General features: G+C 42.4%; 2 protein-coding genes across 5 annotated transcripts in view; both read right to left on the bottom strand.

Moving 5' to 3' along the window:
• The window catches only part of CPNE1 (copine 1), a 43,710-nt gene extending 30,623 nt beyond the window's left edge, over positions 1-13,087 (bottom strand). Inside the window, 2 exon segments of the mRNA XM_069808818.1 lie at positions 10,065-10,115; positions 13,006-13,087. The gene's annotated coding sequence lies outside the window, so the exon portion shown is untranslated.
• Positions 979-13,141, bottom strand: RBM12 (RNA binding motif protein 12). Of its 4 annotated transcripts, none has more exons than XM_069808807.1 (4): positions 13,006-13,141; positions 10,065-10,147; positions 7,596-7,648; positions 979-5,559 (listed from the first exon to the last, which is right to left on the bottom strand). In XM_069808807.1, coding segments are annotated over exons 3-4 (2,667 nt in total). In that variant the 5' UTR covers positions 7,598-7,648; positions 10,065-10,147; positions 13,006-13,141; the 3' UTR covers positions 979-2,894. The 4 variants fall into 4 exon arrangements, with proteins under 4 accessions (XP_069664908.1, XP_069664914.1, XP_069664915.1 ...); XM_069808813.1 differs by having other exon boundaries at positions 10,065-10,115; positions 13,006-13,089; XM_069808814.1 differs by lacking the exon at positions 7,596-7,648.
• Between the last annotated feature and the right edge of the window lie 3,587 nt (positions 13,142-16,728).

The raw sequence follows: 16,728 nt of genomic DNA, 5'->3' as shown, positions 1-16,728 counted from the left end.
TGAAGTGTATATGCAAGGGCAGTTACATACCTTCCACGTTGGAAACGGGACCTCAGAGGTCCTACCCCTTATTTTCAAGGCTATTCACTAATATAAACACATGCAAAGTAAGCAATTTTATCAAATCTAGCCATGTAGTCTGTTAATATGGGTATCCCTCATAATTTAGCATGACATGCAGTTTAAGGCTGCTTCTAACATGAAAGCAAGTTGTTACAGAAAACTTCTTACACTCATGAGTGACACGTGATAATGAACTTTTCTCTATATATGCTTTAAAAGATCAACCGTAACTATTTGGGACAGCAGCTGTATTGTTTATAGCACATACAGAAATTCTAAATATGCTATGACTTCCTATTTTTACCAAGGGCCTACTCTCAAGGAAGAGGGGATATTTACTAATTTACTACTAATTTATGCTAAAAGATATAGAGCATCAACTGCTTGGCAAGAGCCCCTTCCCCACCCCAAATCCTCCACCTAAGCATTCCATCCATGTCAATGTTCCCAACACCAACGGCTTTTTGTATTGGTTTGCACTTTTTTTTAGAGAAGCACTTAAACATCTTTAGACCATACAGAAAATCAAGAATCAGAAAACAAAAGATTTCCAAAACAAACCTGCACTTTTAGAAAGTCCAAAGGAACAGGCACACAAGCATGTTTTGCAGCATATGCTGTGTCTAACACAAACACTAATAACCCTGTATCCATTACTAAGAGGATCCAGACGTGAAATCAAAAGACAGTAACACAGAACTGTGTAGCTAATTCCAGACACCTGTAGTTTAATTACATTTCACAACAAGACAAGCATTGTTGTGATTCATTTGAACTTGAAAAAAGTTATCAAGGGTTTCCACAAGTCAACACGTACTAATATCTTAAATCAATTCTGTGAACAATGAAGCCAAGTTTTCCTTTTCAGTAATTTTATTCTAATATGAAACATGAAGAAACGAGCACCCAAATAACTCCAATATAGTATGAAACTTTAATAAAAGTTGTTTAAAAAACAAAGAGCAAAATTTTTAAAATAAACTGAAAGGCTTGACTCCTAATCACACATCTTTCTGACATCAGCAAGAGTACTTTCAGACTTTCAAAGGAAAAAAAAAAAAAGAAACAAAAGATCTGCTGTTGAAACATTACTCCCAAAGACTGTTGAAACGCATAACATGAAGCTTCAGAGACAGACAGTTTTATTAACAGGAGGCTTAATTTTAAACAGTATATACAAATCACATGACTTTTCCAAAGTTGGGACCACCTAGTAATCTGTCAAAACAAAATTATGCTAATGAATTACAGAAGCATCTGTGTAATGCGACCGCCTCTTTATTGAAGTACACCTTTATACAATCCTTCCACATATTCCTGTACTGTGAAATCCTCTCAGGATGCAGCACTGCACAGGTTTTCAAATCTCTCCTACACACCACATGAATAAAACTGTTGCCACTTGCACCTCTCAATTTTGCCTGACTATACACTTCAGTGTTCCATGATATGCAACACCAAAAGGCACTGTTTTTCTTTGTCCAAAAACCAAAATGGTTTTAAAGTTTACTATGTTTAAGTACAATGATTTGCAGGGAATAGCAGAATTTTTCAGGCAATGCCCAAGTCTTAAAATTTATCATAAACCAAGCAAGGATGAACCAAAAAATTTCTACTTTTCACTTGTGTAACTACTTCCTTTCCAATTATCTGTTTTTCCATGGAAAGTTTTACTGCACAGCAAAGAAAATGGCAACTCTTTACAGACTTTGAATACAACAGCACAACTTTATTGTAAAAATATATAGTAAACTCAGTATTTTCAAGTTTTGGAGAAAAATAAATTTTATCTCTGAATTCACCCATAGCAGTAATTCATGACAGAGTTGCTGAAGAGAAAAGTTTCTTTCATATATAAACTAATGTAAAACTTTAGCTGGACTCCAATCTTCTACTAATAATCACCACTTTGGTTCTCTTAGCAGAGACTCTATGCAAGGAGTTCAAGAGACACATGAGAAATACAACATCAATATCCAACGAGTGTCAAAGATCCTATCCCAACTGATTCATGTAATCCTAACAAATCAAGCTACTTAAACAATAAAGCGCATTTTCAAGTTGTTACTTCACTGCAAATGTTTCGTAAGTGTACTGTAAAACTCGTATGATAATGTTTGAGGTTAGCTATACTTGTGGCAAAAGTCTTATTCTGCACAGTAATAATTGCAATATATAAATAACTAAAGGTTATTCCACAAAGAACAGCTTGAATTTTACAGAACGATTCTGCTCATACTTATAGGAATTAGTTTGGTAGACACATCAGCAATGGGCATAATTCAACTGTTCATACAGTGAGAATCTTGGAAAAAATAAAGATACATACACAAAACAATTAATCTGTGTACACTGAGAATTCGTTCAGTTGCAGTGTAAAATCAGGACTTTAAACAAAGCTTTGACCTGTAAACAAAGCAAATTCAGCCAGCTTTTAACCAAATCTAGAAATAGCTATCTATTTTACAATGGCTTGCAAGAGCACCCACTGAAGAGCTTCACTGAATTCATCTATTTCCCTTATCCAAAATTACGTAAAACCAATCTAGATTCCTTGATAAGCACTGCATCCAGTATAGTTTACCGAACTTCTATGATGAATAAGAATCTGTCTAGCTTTTCCACATATTTGTATGGGAAAATCCACTGCACACCTCCTCTTCGCAGTGTTTCTCATGTAATGGCTAACCCAGTGCTCTCTTATCAAAACCGATCTGTTTTACAATTTAAACAATCCACAGGTTCTATCCTGGAAATACTATAAAAACCAATCCGGATGCACTTATCACAGCACTATGAGTATCTATTCTACAACTACTTCATATTAACAGCTACCCTAAAACAAGTTTTACTTTTCTGGAGCCTATAGGCCTGTCATTTAAATCAACAACAGCTGCCATAGCTTCATCACGAGACTCGAATGCAACCATTGCTTCTCCAGTGGGCATGCCTTTTTCATTGTATTTTAAGCACACTGAACCAGGGATCACTTGGTAACCATAAAAGAAATCCAAAATTTCATCCACCGAAACAGTAAAGGGCATATTTTGTACTTTAATGACAGTTGGTCCTGGCTTCCCAGACCCTGTTCCAAAACCTGGAGGTCCACTAATATGTATATTTCCTGGTCCAGGTCCAAACCCTGGAGGTCCACTTAAATGTCCAAGACCACTAGCAATTCCTGGAGGACCAGCAGCAAAGGCAGGGGGTCCACTTAAATTGCCAGGACCATTACCAAAAGTCTGAGGACCCCCTGCAAAACCTGCCGGCCCACTCAAATTACCAGGACCACCTGCAAAACCTGGGACCTCAATACCTGCACCAGGTAAACCGCTAGTTGCAACTGTAGGTATTCCTGGTCTAGAATCAGGAAAACCACCTATTCCAGGTGGTGGTAGAGGGGGACCGAATGTGCCAGACCCGCTAAAGTTACCAGGGAAATTAAACGGAGGACCACTGTTTGCATCTTTAGAATTTCCCCCCAAGAAGGCATGATCATCCCCACCAGCACCCTGTGCTCCTGGCACAGTTGCATTTCCTTGTATCGGTATTTTCAGTATCTTTTTCCCTTGAGATGGTGGGCTTCTCTCAATATCTCTCATTTCTTCTACAGTTATCAAACGCAAAACAACATCTCTTCCATTCAGCTTTTTACGGTGCAAACGTTCTGCCTTACGAGCATCATCTTCAGCTTTAAACTGAACCAGTGCTTGTCCTAAACCTTGCCCATTATTATCAACAAGAATTTGTACAGAGTTTTCTTCTACTGCCAGTCCCTCTAAAAACTGAAGGATTTCCATTTTTGTTATATTGTATGGAATATTAGATATATGTGCACACAATTTTGGTGAGCCTGGTTCTCCCTCAGCATTCATGAGGATTTCTCTCTGGTCATAGCTGAAGTTCTGCAATCTTTTACGAATCATATCTATCTTTTCTAACATTGCTTTTTTAGTAATTGGATGAACTTGTATAAAGCGATTCCCTATATACTGCTTATGATGACACAAAGCTGCTTTATAATCAGCTTCATTCCTGAACTCGACAAAACCCTCTCCAATTGCCTTCCCATTAGGTCCATAAGCTATATAAATGCTGTCTTCAACTATATCCAGCTTTTTAAAAAAATCTATCACATGCTTGTTCTCCGATTCAAAGGGAAGACCTTTCAAATAAACACAGAAACCCTGCTCATGGGGAGATCTCGACCGTGACCTTTTCTGTCCGCTAGGAGATTTGGACCTAGAATGAGCCTGGGGAGGAGGAGGGTGTGACTGCCCAGAGGGACCCATGGTTTGCTTGAAAGTTATGTGGCCTCCAGCAGCCACCCACTGTCTCTCTGTCGCAGGACTAACTTCAACATAGCGCTGAATCATCAGCATTCTGTTTCGCTTCAGTGCTTCAAATGTATCTTGAGGAGAAAAAAACTTAACTAGTCCATTTCCATTATTTCGACCTACATGATCCTTCAGCATATGGACTGCATCCACACGGAGCCCAAGGAAAAAGTCTTTCACATCAGATTCTGTTGCAGAAAAGGGCATTCCATGAACGCTGACATACAAATCATCTGGATTGATTGGAATTGGCTTGACACTACTTTGAGAATTCATCTGGATAGGATTTACAGGATTCATGGGACCAATAAACAATGGATTCAAGCCGCTGTTCATATTCACTGCTGCTCCAGACCCATTCATTCCAGTGGGTAAAGGTGCTACGGGTGGAGGATTCATAGGAGGCATTCCTGATATGGGAGGCATAGGTGTCATTGGAGGTACAGGGGGCACAGGGGGTATCGGAGGAACCGGAGGAACAGGAGGCAGTGTGGGTACAGGAGGTGGAACAGGTATCGGGGGAATAGAAGGCATTGGTGGCAAAGATGGCATAGCTGGGATAGGAGGGATTGGTGGAGGAGGTACTGTGTTCATTGGGGATGCTGTGCTAGGTATAGTTGAGCTAAATGTTGGGCTACCAAAGGTACTCCCAAGATTTGGAGGTGCAGTCCCCATACTGGCAGTAGAAAATGTGGATATGTTTTTATTGCTTTCATGCACAGTAGTAGAAGCAGTTACTACACTAGGAGAAGGATTATTAAAGTTAGGTACAGTAGTAGGTAAGTTAACCCTTCCACTCATTCCAGAACTAGGTGGTGGTCCCGACCTGCTAGCATTTGCTGGTGGCATATCTAGATTGGCAGTTTCAAAACGCCTACGACTCAGTTCTATCATGTTCTGCATTTCAGTTTTACTGCTCAGCAATAACGTTACTTTTGACCCTTTAATTGTACCACCTGTGCGCATCATACCAAGCCTTGCATCTTCATCAGTGGCAAAAACGATGAAAGCCTCACCCAGTTCACCCCCTACAATATGCACGCCCCCATCAGGAATGGTCAATCCAGAGAAGAAGTGGCGAATGTCCATGGTCCCCGCCACAATCGGGAGACCTTGCAAGCGGATGACCACAGCCATGCTGCGCTGAAACAACACACACCTGCAGATGAGAAAAGGCAACGGCTATGTCAGACTACTGTTTATGACACCATGCAATTACCTACAGACACCATCTACTATATTTGTTTACATACACCTAACAATATCTTGCAAAGATTAAGCATGTTTATATTCCAAGTTCCTTATTCGTGTTTGTTTACTTCAGAGTGAAGTATTAAAACATTTACCAACACAATCAGTATACATTTTGCACTAGAAATTCCAAAATAACTGTTAAACTAAGACCCACATGTGTCAGTAAAAAAAACCCCAAAACTAAGAAACAGCAAAAATCAGAACTATTATATCAGTAGTTGAATATTTAATGGAACATAAGCAAAATGAGTATTTTAGCCAAGCAAACAAAATTAATTTACCATACACTGATATGGTATCCACTGTACCTGGCAAAGTGACTGTGAAAAATTCTGCACACCTAGGGAAATAAACAGTTCTCTTTCATTTGGGGGGATGGGGGGTGAGGGTGGGGGGCGGGGGTGGGTGGGAATTTCATCTCCTGCCAGGTGAAAACAACTAGGAATGTAACAGTTGGTTATGAACAAAAAACCATTATGGACAACTAGCAACAGTGAGACTCACACGACATCCTAACAGAGACCATCTAGATTATACTTATATTTTTCTCCTAGCAAAGGCAAGAGGTCAAGCCAACCATGAAGTTAACCAACTGTTATAAACTAGCCCAAGACATTTTGCATATCCTAGCCAGATATTTGGCCCTCACAACTTTCAAAAACAAGGTATAATTTTTTAATAGTTGCAGGTGTTCTGTCTAATATTACACCTTCCGTCTCAGGCACAAGTAAGTGACCTTTACCTCTGCAGCTGAGGTTAGTGGAAGCTTAAGATAAATTTTGAACAGTTGACAGTTACCTTGTACGCATACTACAGAGGAGCCTGAGGTCATACCAGAAGCTCAAGATGAACAGGAAACTAGGTAATTCTCACTTATTCTTGACAAACTTTCAGTAAAGACTGAAAGCATCATGTTAATGCTAGCAAAATTCACCAGTTCAGAAGACAGCCTCTCATCCTAAACCATCAGCAGTAGCACCTTGTTTCACCTGAGCCACTTCATCTCTGAAACTTCCCAAGTACAAGCCATTTCAGTATCTGTATGGAAGACCTCCAAGGCTCCCATTAGTCACATACAAATGGTGTTAACTAAGCATTTGAAATCAAGGATGAACCAGATGATACAATGCAACACCAAGAGGCAGCGCACCAAAGACTTCTGGCCGTATACCAAAGCTATGACCAACTATAATCAGTATCTATCTCCCATTTCACATTCAGCTAAATATTGTATCCCAGCATACAGTCAAATCTTTAAGTCAGCTGCATTTGCCTGTCGAGGTCTTCCAATCACTTTAGAGTAGACACACGTTGAATACATCCTTAGCTACCAGATAAAGCCACCATCCAACAATTTAACCACGCCAGGTAAGGCTGAATTGAGTACTTAATGAAAACAAAAGTAACAATTCTTCTACAGGGAAAAAAAGAAGTAATTATTTTGTTTGCATGATGGAACTTCACATTACTCAAATGGGTACTTATGTATTTTGTTTTGTTGCCCAATAAACCACAGCTAACCCCTTCCATACACTAATGAACTCACACAACATACTGGGGTACTACAGGGCATTGGTCCACATCCAGTTGACAGCAGAGAAGTGCAGAGGACCCTTCTTCCTCAAGGAAACAGCAGACAATCCCATTGGCACAAAATTAGCTCTGCTGCTCTAGCCACTGTGAATGAGTGTCCAATTCCTTACTACACCATCTTGAAAGAGAGACTGGAACTTGCAAGACAAACATGAGAACATCTAAAAAAATCTTAGTTGTACACACCACTAAGAAAACCACTCCTCCACCAAGGGATGGCAGCAACAGAAAGGGGAATATACACTAAGCGCCTCAGGGACTACATTTTTTTTAAAAGCAACTTTCCCATCTCCACGGCGAGGTAACAAAAGCAACATCCTTGCATTTATCACTTAGGGTGACACTTACATTTAACTTGAGAATAAAGCTCATTGCCCAATCATTTTCCAACAGCAAAATAACTGGCCCATGTAGAAAAAAAAACAAACAACAGGTCAAAGTAAGAACTATCTATGCTATGTACATATCTAAGAAAGCATGTAAGACTTTTTGCACTGTTTTAAAACAGCAGTATTTTTCAATGATTCTATAGTTTTAAGTTTGCCTAACATTGATAGCTATCCCTGAAGCTAAAGTTAAAATGAAAATTCTGCCTACTTTAAGGAAGCCATACTAAAGGGTATTGTAAAGCCAAAGTTTACTACATTATGCTACAGGATTGCTTTTGAATAAGATGATCCTGAGGCAAGCAAGTAGGTTAAAAGCATCCCTGGGTTTACACCTATGCTTTGAAAACTAAAACACTATTAATAGCAAATCTTGCTAGGAGGTTTACATTTTCTCTATTAACTGTTATACAAAGAAATGAGTTTCAAAAATTTTTATGCATCAGCAGCGAAGACATTTGAAGTTCCTAGTGTTAAATGGGAGATTACTTTTATTTCCTTACTAAAAGGGATGATGACCTGACTTGGCCATTAGTTGAACAAAGACAAATTGGGAAGGTTTTTCTGCTCAGATCTGCTGGTTTAGAACATCATATATTCTCTATCAGAACTGACACCTGCTAGATAACTACATTTACTAATGATTCCATGAATCTAGCCCAGAAGACAAATTAACAGATAAGGTCGCAAAAGAATTCTTAAGAGTTCAAGCATTTAACATTTACATAACTTTTGGGATAATGCAAGTGTTTCAATCTTGCACTAAATTCAGAACTTCATTATAAATGCTAAGAGATATCTTGAAGTTTTGTTACTAAGTATTCTATTTAGGTCCACTAAATCACTATTGACAAACCCAAACAGCTGCTTAGGCATATAGTTGCTAGAAAAACTAGCTGCAATGAGTTCACCGTAGTTATTTCCATGCATGACATTAAGCAAATGCCTGCTATTAAGCAAGAGCTAACAGTAGCATGGCATGAATAAAAAGAATTTTAAGGACTTTAGTCCATCAAATGTTTTTGGCAAAAGAATATTTTGTCAACTCAGAACAGAACTGCTTCAGTTTTTTCAGGATTTCAGTGTTTTAACAAAGTATTAGTTTTGCTGCTGTGATTTAAAGAAAAATCACAAGGACCAAAAGGGCCAAATTTCACATTTCTAAACAACCAGAAACCTGATTTTTTTTCTAAAATGCACTTACGAGACGATAACCCACTCACTCAAATTTTCCAACTAATGAAAAAGCAAAGCCTGCTCAAGTATTTCACTGTTCACTTGTAAAGATCAACATACATGCAGAGGCAACATTAACTTCAGACAGAACCGGCTACATGCCTGTTAAGCATGCACTGAAGGCTTTCTGTTGGGCCGTTAGAGGTGTTCTCAGGCTGCCTGCTTTTCCCCCTGTACAAAAAGGTACTTCAAGGCAAAAGTGGTTTTTGTTGTCATGTTGTATGTTTGGTATATTTTTTGAGAGACCGGAAGCACAAAATCCTAGAGTTGTACTATGGACAATCCATCCCCATTAACAAGCTGAGATCAAAAATGGAGAGTAAACGGCTGCCAACAATCAATCTGATTCAACTCATTTGATGAGCCTTAACAGCATGTTTATGTCTTGACAGTAAGGTCTTTAAAAATGTTGATGTTACACTGGAAAAAGGTATACAAGATGACAATATTAGTACTTCCATCTATGTACTCGTCAGTAAAATAAGAATTTGGGTCATATGCATAAATTGATAGAAACGCCAGAGTAGCCTTTTAAGATGTACACATTTTTCAAATTAAGAGAAGCTCAGAAGATTCAACCTAGTCCCTGGGGAATATGAAAGTACAATACCCACGCGATACAAACACAAATACAATGTATTTGGCAATTATTGGATGAAGACTAAGAACTGGAATAACACTGATATTGTAGGAGGAATTTTAAGTATCCAGGCTATCTAGCAAAAGCTAAAACTGCAGACTACAATTTTGCTTTTTCTTCTTCAAAGGCTAAAATCAACCTGTTAGATTAAGATAGTCATCTCTGAGCTAATTTGAAACTATCTGATCCCTTTAAATGCTGCAAAAACTAATTAGAACCAATTGCTGCACACTTCTAAACTCCGATAGTTAGAAACATGCAGACCTGTGGCCTGCAGCAAAGTAGCTGCATTTTCCAACAGTGCAAAATAACTGGGAGAGCGTTCCAGACTACCACATGCTGATGAAACGACAAAACATTAGTTTGGCAGAAAATTCTGTTTACAAGAACAACATTGTCAGAACCACCATCACCAGTGGGAGTCAAAGTAAAGAGACTAGCGATACATTATTTGACCCAAGTGTTTTGACACCAATTCACAGATTCCAAAAGCTTCAAATATTTAAGATAGACTCAATATGCATATAAAGAAGTCTTCAATTCAAATGCTCTTACCTGCAAAGACAGATGTTTTTTTCTTAACAAGTAGCAGAAGCCAAGCCAATCCTGTGGGCAACCAATTAAAACCAACTTTTAGACTGCAATAAAGAATAAATGGAGGCACAAATCAATGCAGGCAACACAACAGCAGTAACAGTCCACAAAGAACTGTATATATAGAAAGTTCAAACCTGCGACCACCACAAGGCACTGCAACATTACAACAACCAGAGTGCATTTTCTAATACCTTATCCCTGTATGACCTGTTGGCAATTGCACTGCAGGTTTCGTATGGTTTCAAGACATGAATATGCCTTCCACAAAGAATATAAAAAGAACCAGAAAACATTCAAAGAAACTTTCAAATTTTCCCATCACCAATAGATGAACAAATCACTCTTTCAAAAGCAAAGGAAGATAATTAAATACTCGAAAACCCTGAATTTTAACAAACCCTTACTCCATCAATAATGATATTCCTTCCTCCAACTGCACATCTTACTTGAACAGAACAACATAAGCTGCACCTCTGAAAACCTCCCTATTGCTGCATGTGAAGAATTCTTCATGAGTCACACAAACTGGTGAAACTAAGTGACATTTCGCAGCCACCTCTAGGCAATCACCTCTACAGAGCACACAGCAAGAACTCCCCACCGAGACACTGTATTTTCAGTTGTACTCTGTCATTTCATTATCCAAATCCTGATCAATACCCATTTTTTTCATCCCTGTATAAAAATTGTCTCCCTAGGATTACAACTCAACAAAAGAGCCAAACATTTTAAGTGGCAACATATGTATTTTGTATTTAAAGAAGGGACAGAAGACCCTTGCTCCTTCATTGCTTAGTAGACCATCTCATACTGAAATTGTGATTCTTTGGAAAACTATCCAGGAATGAATCAGACTAAGAACAGATAACTGCCGCCTCCTCACACAACCCAAACAAGCCATTTTTGGTTATAAGCATGATTACCAAAGTGAACTTAAAGTACTATCAAACCATCCACAAACTCCCTAATGGGGAATTAAAACAAACACAGATAATTCACAGATTTTCCAGGACATTAACAGCAGACTTAGAAGTGAGAAAGATACAACTACGCTCTTCAGACTTATATTAAAATGGCAAATGCACTTAGAAGACCACCTTTTATTTTATTAGACCTTTAAGAGAAACAAGCGATCCTATATTAGCAGGATTCAACTATATACTTTCATATCTAGCAGTGTCAAAACAGTAGTTTACAACGCAGAAAAGAATGTAACTGCCTGAAAAACAGTTTCATGTAGAAACACACCTGCTTCAAGAAGCAGATAAATCTTTTGTGCGCAAGGAACTTCCCATTTGGAAGAAAAACCCAAATCATTTGATGTATTTCCAGTATAGCAACCACAGCGTTGCATATGCTCCTCTTCACAACACTGAAAACAAGCTGAAGATTTGCAGCGGACTAAGACAAGATGCTACAATGTGAAACAACATAAACAAAACCAAGCAGCATTCTTCAGAAAAGGTGCAAAACTCCACTCTCCTATGTTTCACCTTTCCACCAAACACCATCTACTTTTGTTTGCCAGCAAATTCTCTCAACTTTTAAGAAAACCACCCATCACTCTTGTAGGTAAAGGCATCCTTTCCAATCAACCTGATGCCCAACAGCACATCAACTAGGCAAACAATGGTTAGAGCACAGGTGCTCCCACACAACGCTGAGACCACACCTCTGGGACTTCATGGGAGAGACTCTCCATAACACCCTATCAGCTATACAGAAAGAACCACTATCCACTGGACACAAAACAGCCGATGAAACAACCTTAAGAGAAGTCCACCAAGGAAACAACCTGCTGATTTTTTCTGCCTAACCCCAGCAGATCGAGGTGGGTAAGAAAAATCACTAAGAAAAATGGACAAGTTTACGAGTGAGTAAAACAAGAGCCAAGAGTTGTTTCGAAAGAAAGACTCCCAGAGTGCTTCCAGGACCCACTTCAACACTAGTTTGTTTTGGTTTTTTGGTGGTTTTTTTGTTGTTGTTGCTTCGGGGGTGGTTTTTTGGGTTTTTTTTGGGGGGGGGGGTGTTTTTGTTTGTTTGTTTACAGAGCTCGTTTTTATTAGTGGAGAAGAGCATTACGTTACTGCACGGCAACTTAACTGGTGTTTAGAGGGTAACCCCAGCAAGCGACGGCAGCGCCGCAGGCACCAGAGACCTTCCCCTCAAAGTCCGGAGCGCCTGCCTCGCTTCGTTCCGCGGGGCCGGGCGAGGAGCAGCGGCCGGCGCCCCGCCGAGCCCCCCCCCCGGGACGAGCCCCGCCGGGAGCGGCCCCGCGCCGCTTCCTCGCGCGCCGAAGGGGCGAGGCGCCGACAACGGGATCGCGCCGCCGCGCGCGCCGGGCGCGCAACTCCCGCGGCCCTGCTGCTCGCCCACAGCGCGAGGCCCGCGAGGCGCCGCTCCCGGCCCGCGCGACCCCCAGACCGCCCCGGCCGCCGCCGGCAGAGCCCCCGCGCCCCGGCGCCGCCGCAAGGTCACTCGGCCGCCCCCGCCGGCCGGGCCCTAGGCGCCTGCGCTCGGCCCGCACATACTCACCTGCCCGCGCCGGCCGCGCGGCTCCGCGGGCCGCCGGGGGGAGGCGCGGCGGGCGGGAGGGAAGGAGCGAACAAGCGGGCGGGCAAGGGCCGGCCCGCGGCCCGGGACCCCCGGCCTCAGCACGCCAAGCCGCGGCGAGGCGGAAGCAGCCCCCATTCGGCGCCCCGGGCCCGCAGCGCGGGAGGCGTCGCTCGGCCCGGCCCTTTGTGCGCGGGGACGCGTGCCAGCCGCGCCGCGCCCGGCCTCCCTCCCCTCGCCTCGCTTCCCCTCCTCGCCTCGCCACGCCGCGCCGCAGACCCGCAGCGCGGGGCAAGGCAGCCGGCCCGGCCCAGCCCAGCCCGCCCGGGCGCCGCCGCGCTCTTACCGAGGGATCTGTACGGGAAAAAGGGTTAGAACGGAGCCGAACTGCCCCAGGCCCCGCTCCGCGCCGAGCCCAGCGCCACGGACCGCGCAGCGCCACAAAATGGCCGCCTCGATGCGGCTCCACCACCCGCCGCCAGGGAGGGGCGGGGCCTGGTTCAGGCGGCCCAAGGAGGGCGTGGCCCGCCGGCGCGCGCAGGGCCTCCTGCAGCCCGCCCCGCCCCGGGCGGGGCCGCGCGCAGGGGCAGACGGCGCATGCGCCTCACCTCAAGAGTGGTTGAGGGGGCGCGGGAGGTGGTGGGCTTTGTCGTGAGAAAGTGTGCTTTGCCTCCCGTCAGCATACTCCTTTCTTAACACTAGAGCTAGAAGGCTGGAAAGAGCAACGTCGGACCCGCAGGATAACATTCGTACAGTTGCCTCTGGTACGACAGTAATACGGTGGTAGTGTGACACATTTTCTGGAAATCAATGATGGTGTAACTGAGGTTTATTGCTTGGGAAACGGGAACTAGAAAGGAGGCATTGAACTTCCAGCGAACAAAAGAACCCTGAGGAGAGTAGTTGTTTCTGACTTCTTCACTTAGGACCAGGTTGCAGAATTAACATGACAGTCAGATTACCCTGGGTCGATGCCCTTTTGAGTGTAACTACCCTATGCTATGTTTGTCCTTTGCTTCACTTAAATACAGGTGCAATACAAATAACTAGACAGTGTCCGGAACTGAAAAACAGCTAGACACCCCACAGGAGATGCTGTCACTGTGCTTCAGCAGACACAGGTACTGCAGCAACATCCATTGTCAATGAAAAAAACCCTGCGTAGTCTGCTGCAAGAAATGAATAAATCATTGCCTCACGTTGCAAACACTTTTCCAGCTAATATGGGAGTTCAATGGTTCAGTTAACTTAGTTGGTTTTCACCACTTAACAGAAACCGGGGCCAAACTGTGCAATGGGTGTGTTGTCCTGAGGCAACAGGAACAGGCCTGGGGCTGCTCAGCACCACAGTAACCCCCACTCCACTATTTGTTTCCCTGTATATCCCCTCTTTCTACTTCCAAATTCTCCTTTACAACTCTCACCCCCTCCCAATAAACAGCCAACACTTTTTTATCTTCTCCCTATTATCCCTCGTTTTACAGATTTTGTACTCTATTTGGTATTTATGATAATGGCTGCCCCGAAAATTTATCAGCTCTGTCAAGCTACCACCTCCTTTCTGTCTTGCTAGGTGTGCCATCTGCTTACACATCACTCCTTGATTGCCATAGGTAGTATCCAGTAATTTGTCTTTTTATAGCATTGTTATCAATTAATATGTACAATACAATTGAAATAACCAGGGAACTACTAAAGTCCTGCGTACAGCCCCCATCAGTTAATATTTAAAATAGGAAAACAATAACTAGACATGATTTAGGGTTTAGGAACCAACTATTAGACAATGGGTCTTTATGTTTGTCAGAAAAGGTAATGGATTGTGGTCTGGTCAATAAACCTTGAAGAGCTAAAAAATAGGTAAAAGGTAATTCCTACAGGGGGAGATCATGACCATTAACTCATTGACCACCTACTCAAATAACACCACCTACTCAAAAGACAATAATGAAGGAAGAAGACAGAGTTTGCACACTAATTTACATGAGAGGCAAAGAAGAAAGAACCAATTGTGGGAATTTTTGAGACAAAGGTGTGCTGTCTTGAGACAGGCACCCATTCATGCGCATCAATGAAATTAATTTGAAAATACCTCGACTCTGTGTTACTGGCTTGCACACCAGGTAAAGAAACCCCATTTGTGGGACAACAGCATTAGTAACACTAGGCTGGGTTAGCTGTCAGCATACACCCCTGGACACAGCCAAGAGAAGCAGGTGGTTGAAGTCACCAGAAGTATCCACAGCCAGGCTTGCCAGACCCCCTGGAGAGCTGCTTGCCCAAAGTACATGAGGAGCAGAAGGAGCACCTGCAGCTCAGGGCCTAACTCTGTCGCACTGCAGCACTTCCCAGGCTGCACTGGCCACCCTGCAGCAGGGAAAAGATGTAGGATAACTAAAGGGCAGTGCTGGAGTATCCCAGGTCAGAAGAAGACTAAGACTTTACAGCTTTTGTGCAATGCAATGAGTTGCCATGTTGCTTTTTGTTGCTGAAATAAAGTCTGGTGGAGATACTTGTGACATTGACTGTGTGGACCAGCAAAAAAACCAGGACCGAACTACATAATCCTCAGTGGGCCTCTAGACTGCGTCTGTACTGACTCCATGAAGACGCACTGGAGAGGAAGTCCTGATGCCCTACACAGCTGCTGCAGACCAGCACGTGTCCTGGCACCTCAAGCGTTCTGGTCTGTGCTGCAGCTCAGCTGCAGCGAAGCCTGGAACAGATGCCCATGACACAGATTACCTCCACAGTTCTCCAACTGTCTTCTCAGCCATACCCAAATTTTCATGGGGAAAGAATATTTAATTCGCTCAAGACTAACAGAAGCAGATCTGTCTGTAGGGTAGATGAGAAGGAACAAAATCCTGGACTAGTATTAGGAACATGCCAAGTGACCAAGGGTATCAAAGAGGAGTTGGCAGCATGATGCAGTTAGGTACCAGTAGCAGGGGGAAAAGTGTCTCTGGAAAGCAAAACACTGGTAGGCAGAAGGTTAAAGGACAGGGATCATTGGTAACCATTGGTAACCAGTACGTTCCCCTGTAACACGCATGCGGTGGAAGGCAGGTGAAGAAAAATGGTGTTAGAAAAGAATGGGATTTGCCTTTATTAGGTACTAGGAAACTATTGAGAGCGAGCTAATTTATCTGCCTCCTCCACCCAAACCAAAACTGAAGTAGGGTGTTAGGTACGCAACTAGGGAAAACAATATACACAGGAAGTTTTAAACTAAAGCTTGAGGGAATCGGCACCCATTGTGCTGATGCCACATCTGAAATAAAAATGTCTTCCTGCTTGCATTATACATCACTGGTCTGGAAGCACTACCCCAAATCCCAGGCTCCTTGCTTCTCCAGCACCCCAGAGATATCATTCTGTAAACGCAACCTCTGATCCCATTCCTTCATCTGTACAAGGATGTGGTTTGCAAGAATGAACCCAGCTTACTAAATGATTCATACTATTTTGTATTTTCCTTTGATTACTACGTGTCAACTACAAGTCTTGTTTCCAGATCATTTAGAAAAATGTTCAACAGAGATAATCCTCACAGAACGCCTCCCAGAAATACTCTCCTCATTCCTATCTTTACTTAAAATCTGTCAGTCAGCTATGATGTGCCTTACTGATCCTGTATAGTTACTTTTTAAAATTAAATTAAACACCTTGTTGGTTTTACTATGCCTACTCAGCACAAAACCACTTTGATTGCTCATTAGTATAAGCTTTTCTTCTTGTAAGAGCATCTTGTACCAGCCTTTTTTTATTACTGTTTTGGATAGACAGGAGGAACATCAGCTGTCAGGAGTGCTCAGTTCTCCCAAGCACCCAGCCTGTCCATTTTAAAAACTGGCATTTGCCTTCTTCCAGTGCAGGACCTTATTCACCATCCTAAAATTTAATCAAAACTGTCTTTAGTGGAGAAGAGATCTCTTAGGCCAACTTTTTGGGACTCAGCTTTGGGAAACTGTATCATTTATCGTTTCAAAGCATGGGGCATACATGTTGTTAGCAGAAAACAATTTGACTGAAAACAGTTGGACCATGACTGACATCACACTGAACA

Source organism: Haliaeetus albicilla, chromosome 2, assembly GCF_947461875.1.
Source record: "Haliaeetus albicilla chromosome 2, bHalAlb1.1, whole genome shotgun sequence".
Classification (NCBI taxonomy): Eukaryota; Metazoa; Chordata; class Aves; order Accipitriformes; family Accipitridae; genus Haliaeetus; species Haliaeetus albicilla.
Note: the sequence above shows the minus strand (reverse complement) of the source record. Positions and strands in the feature narration are given on the sequence as shown.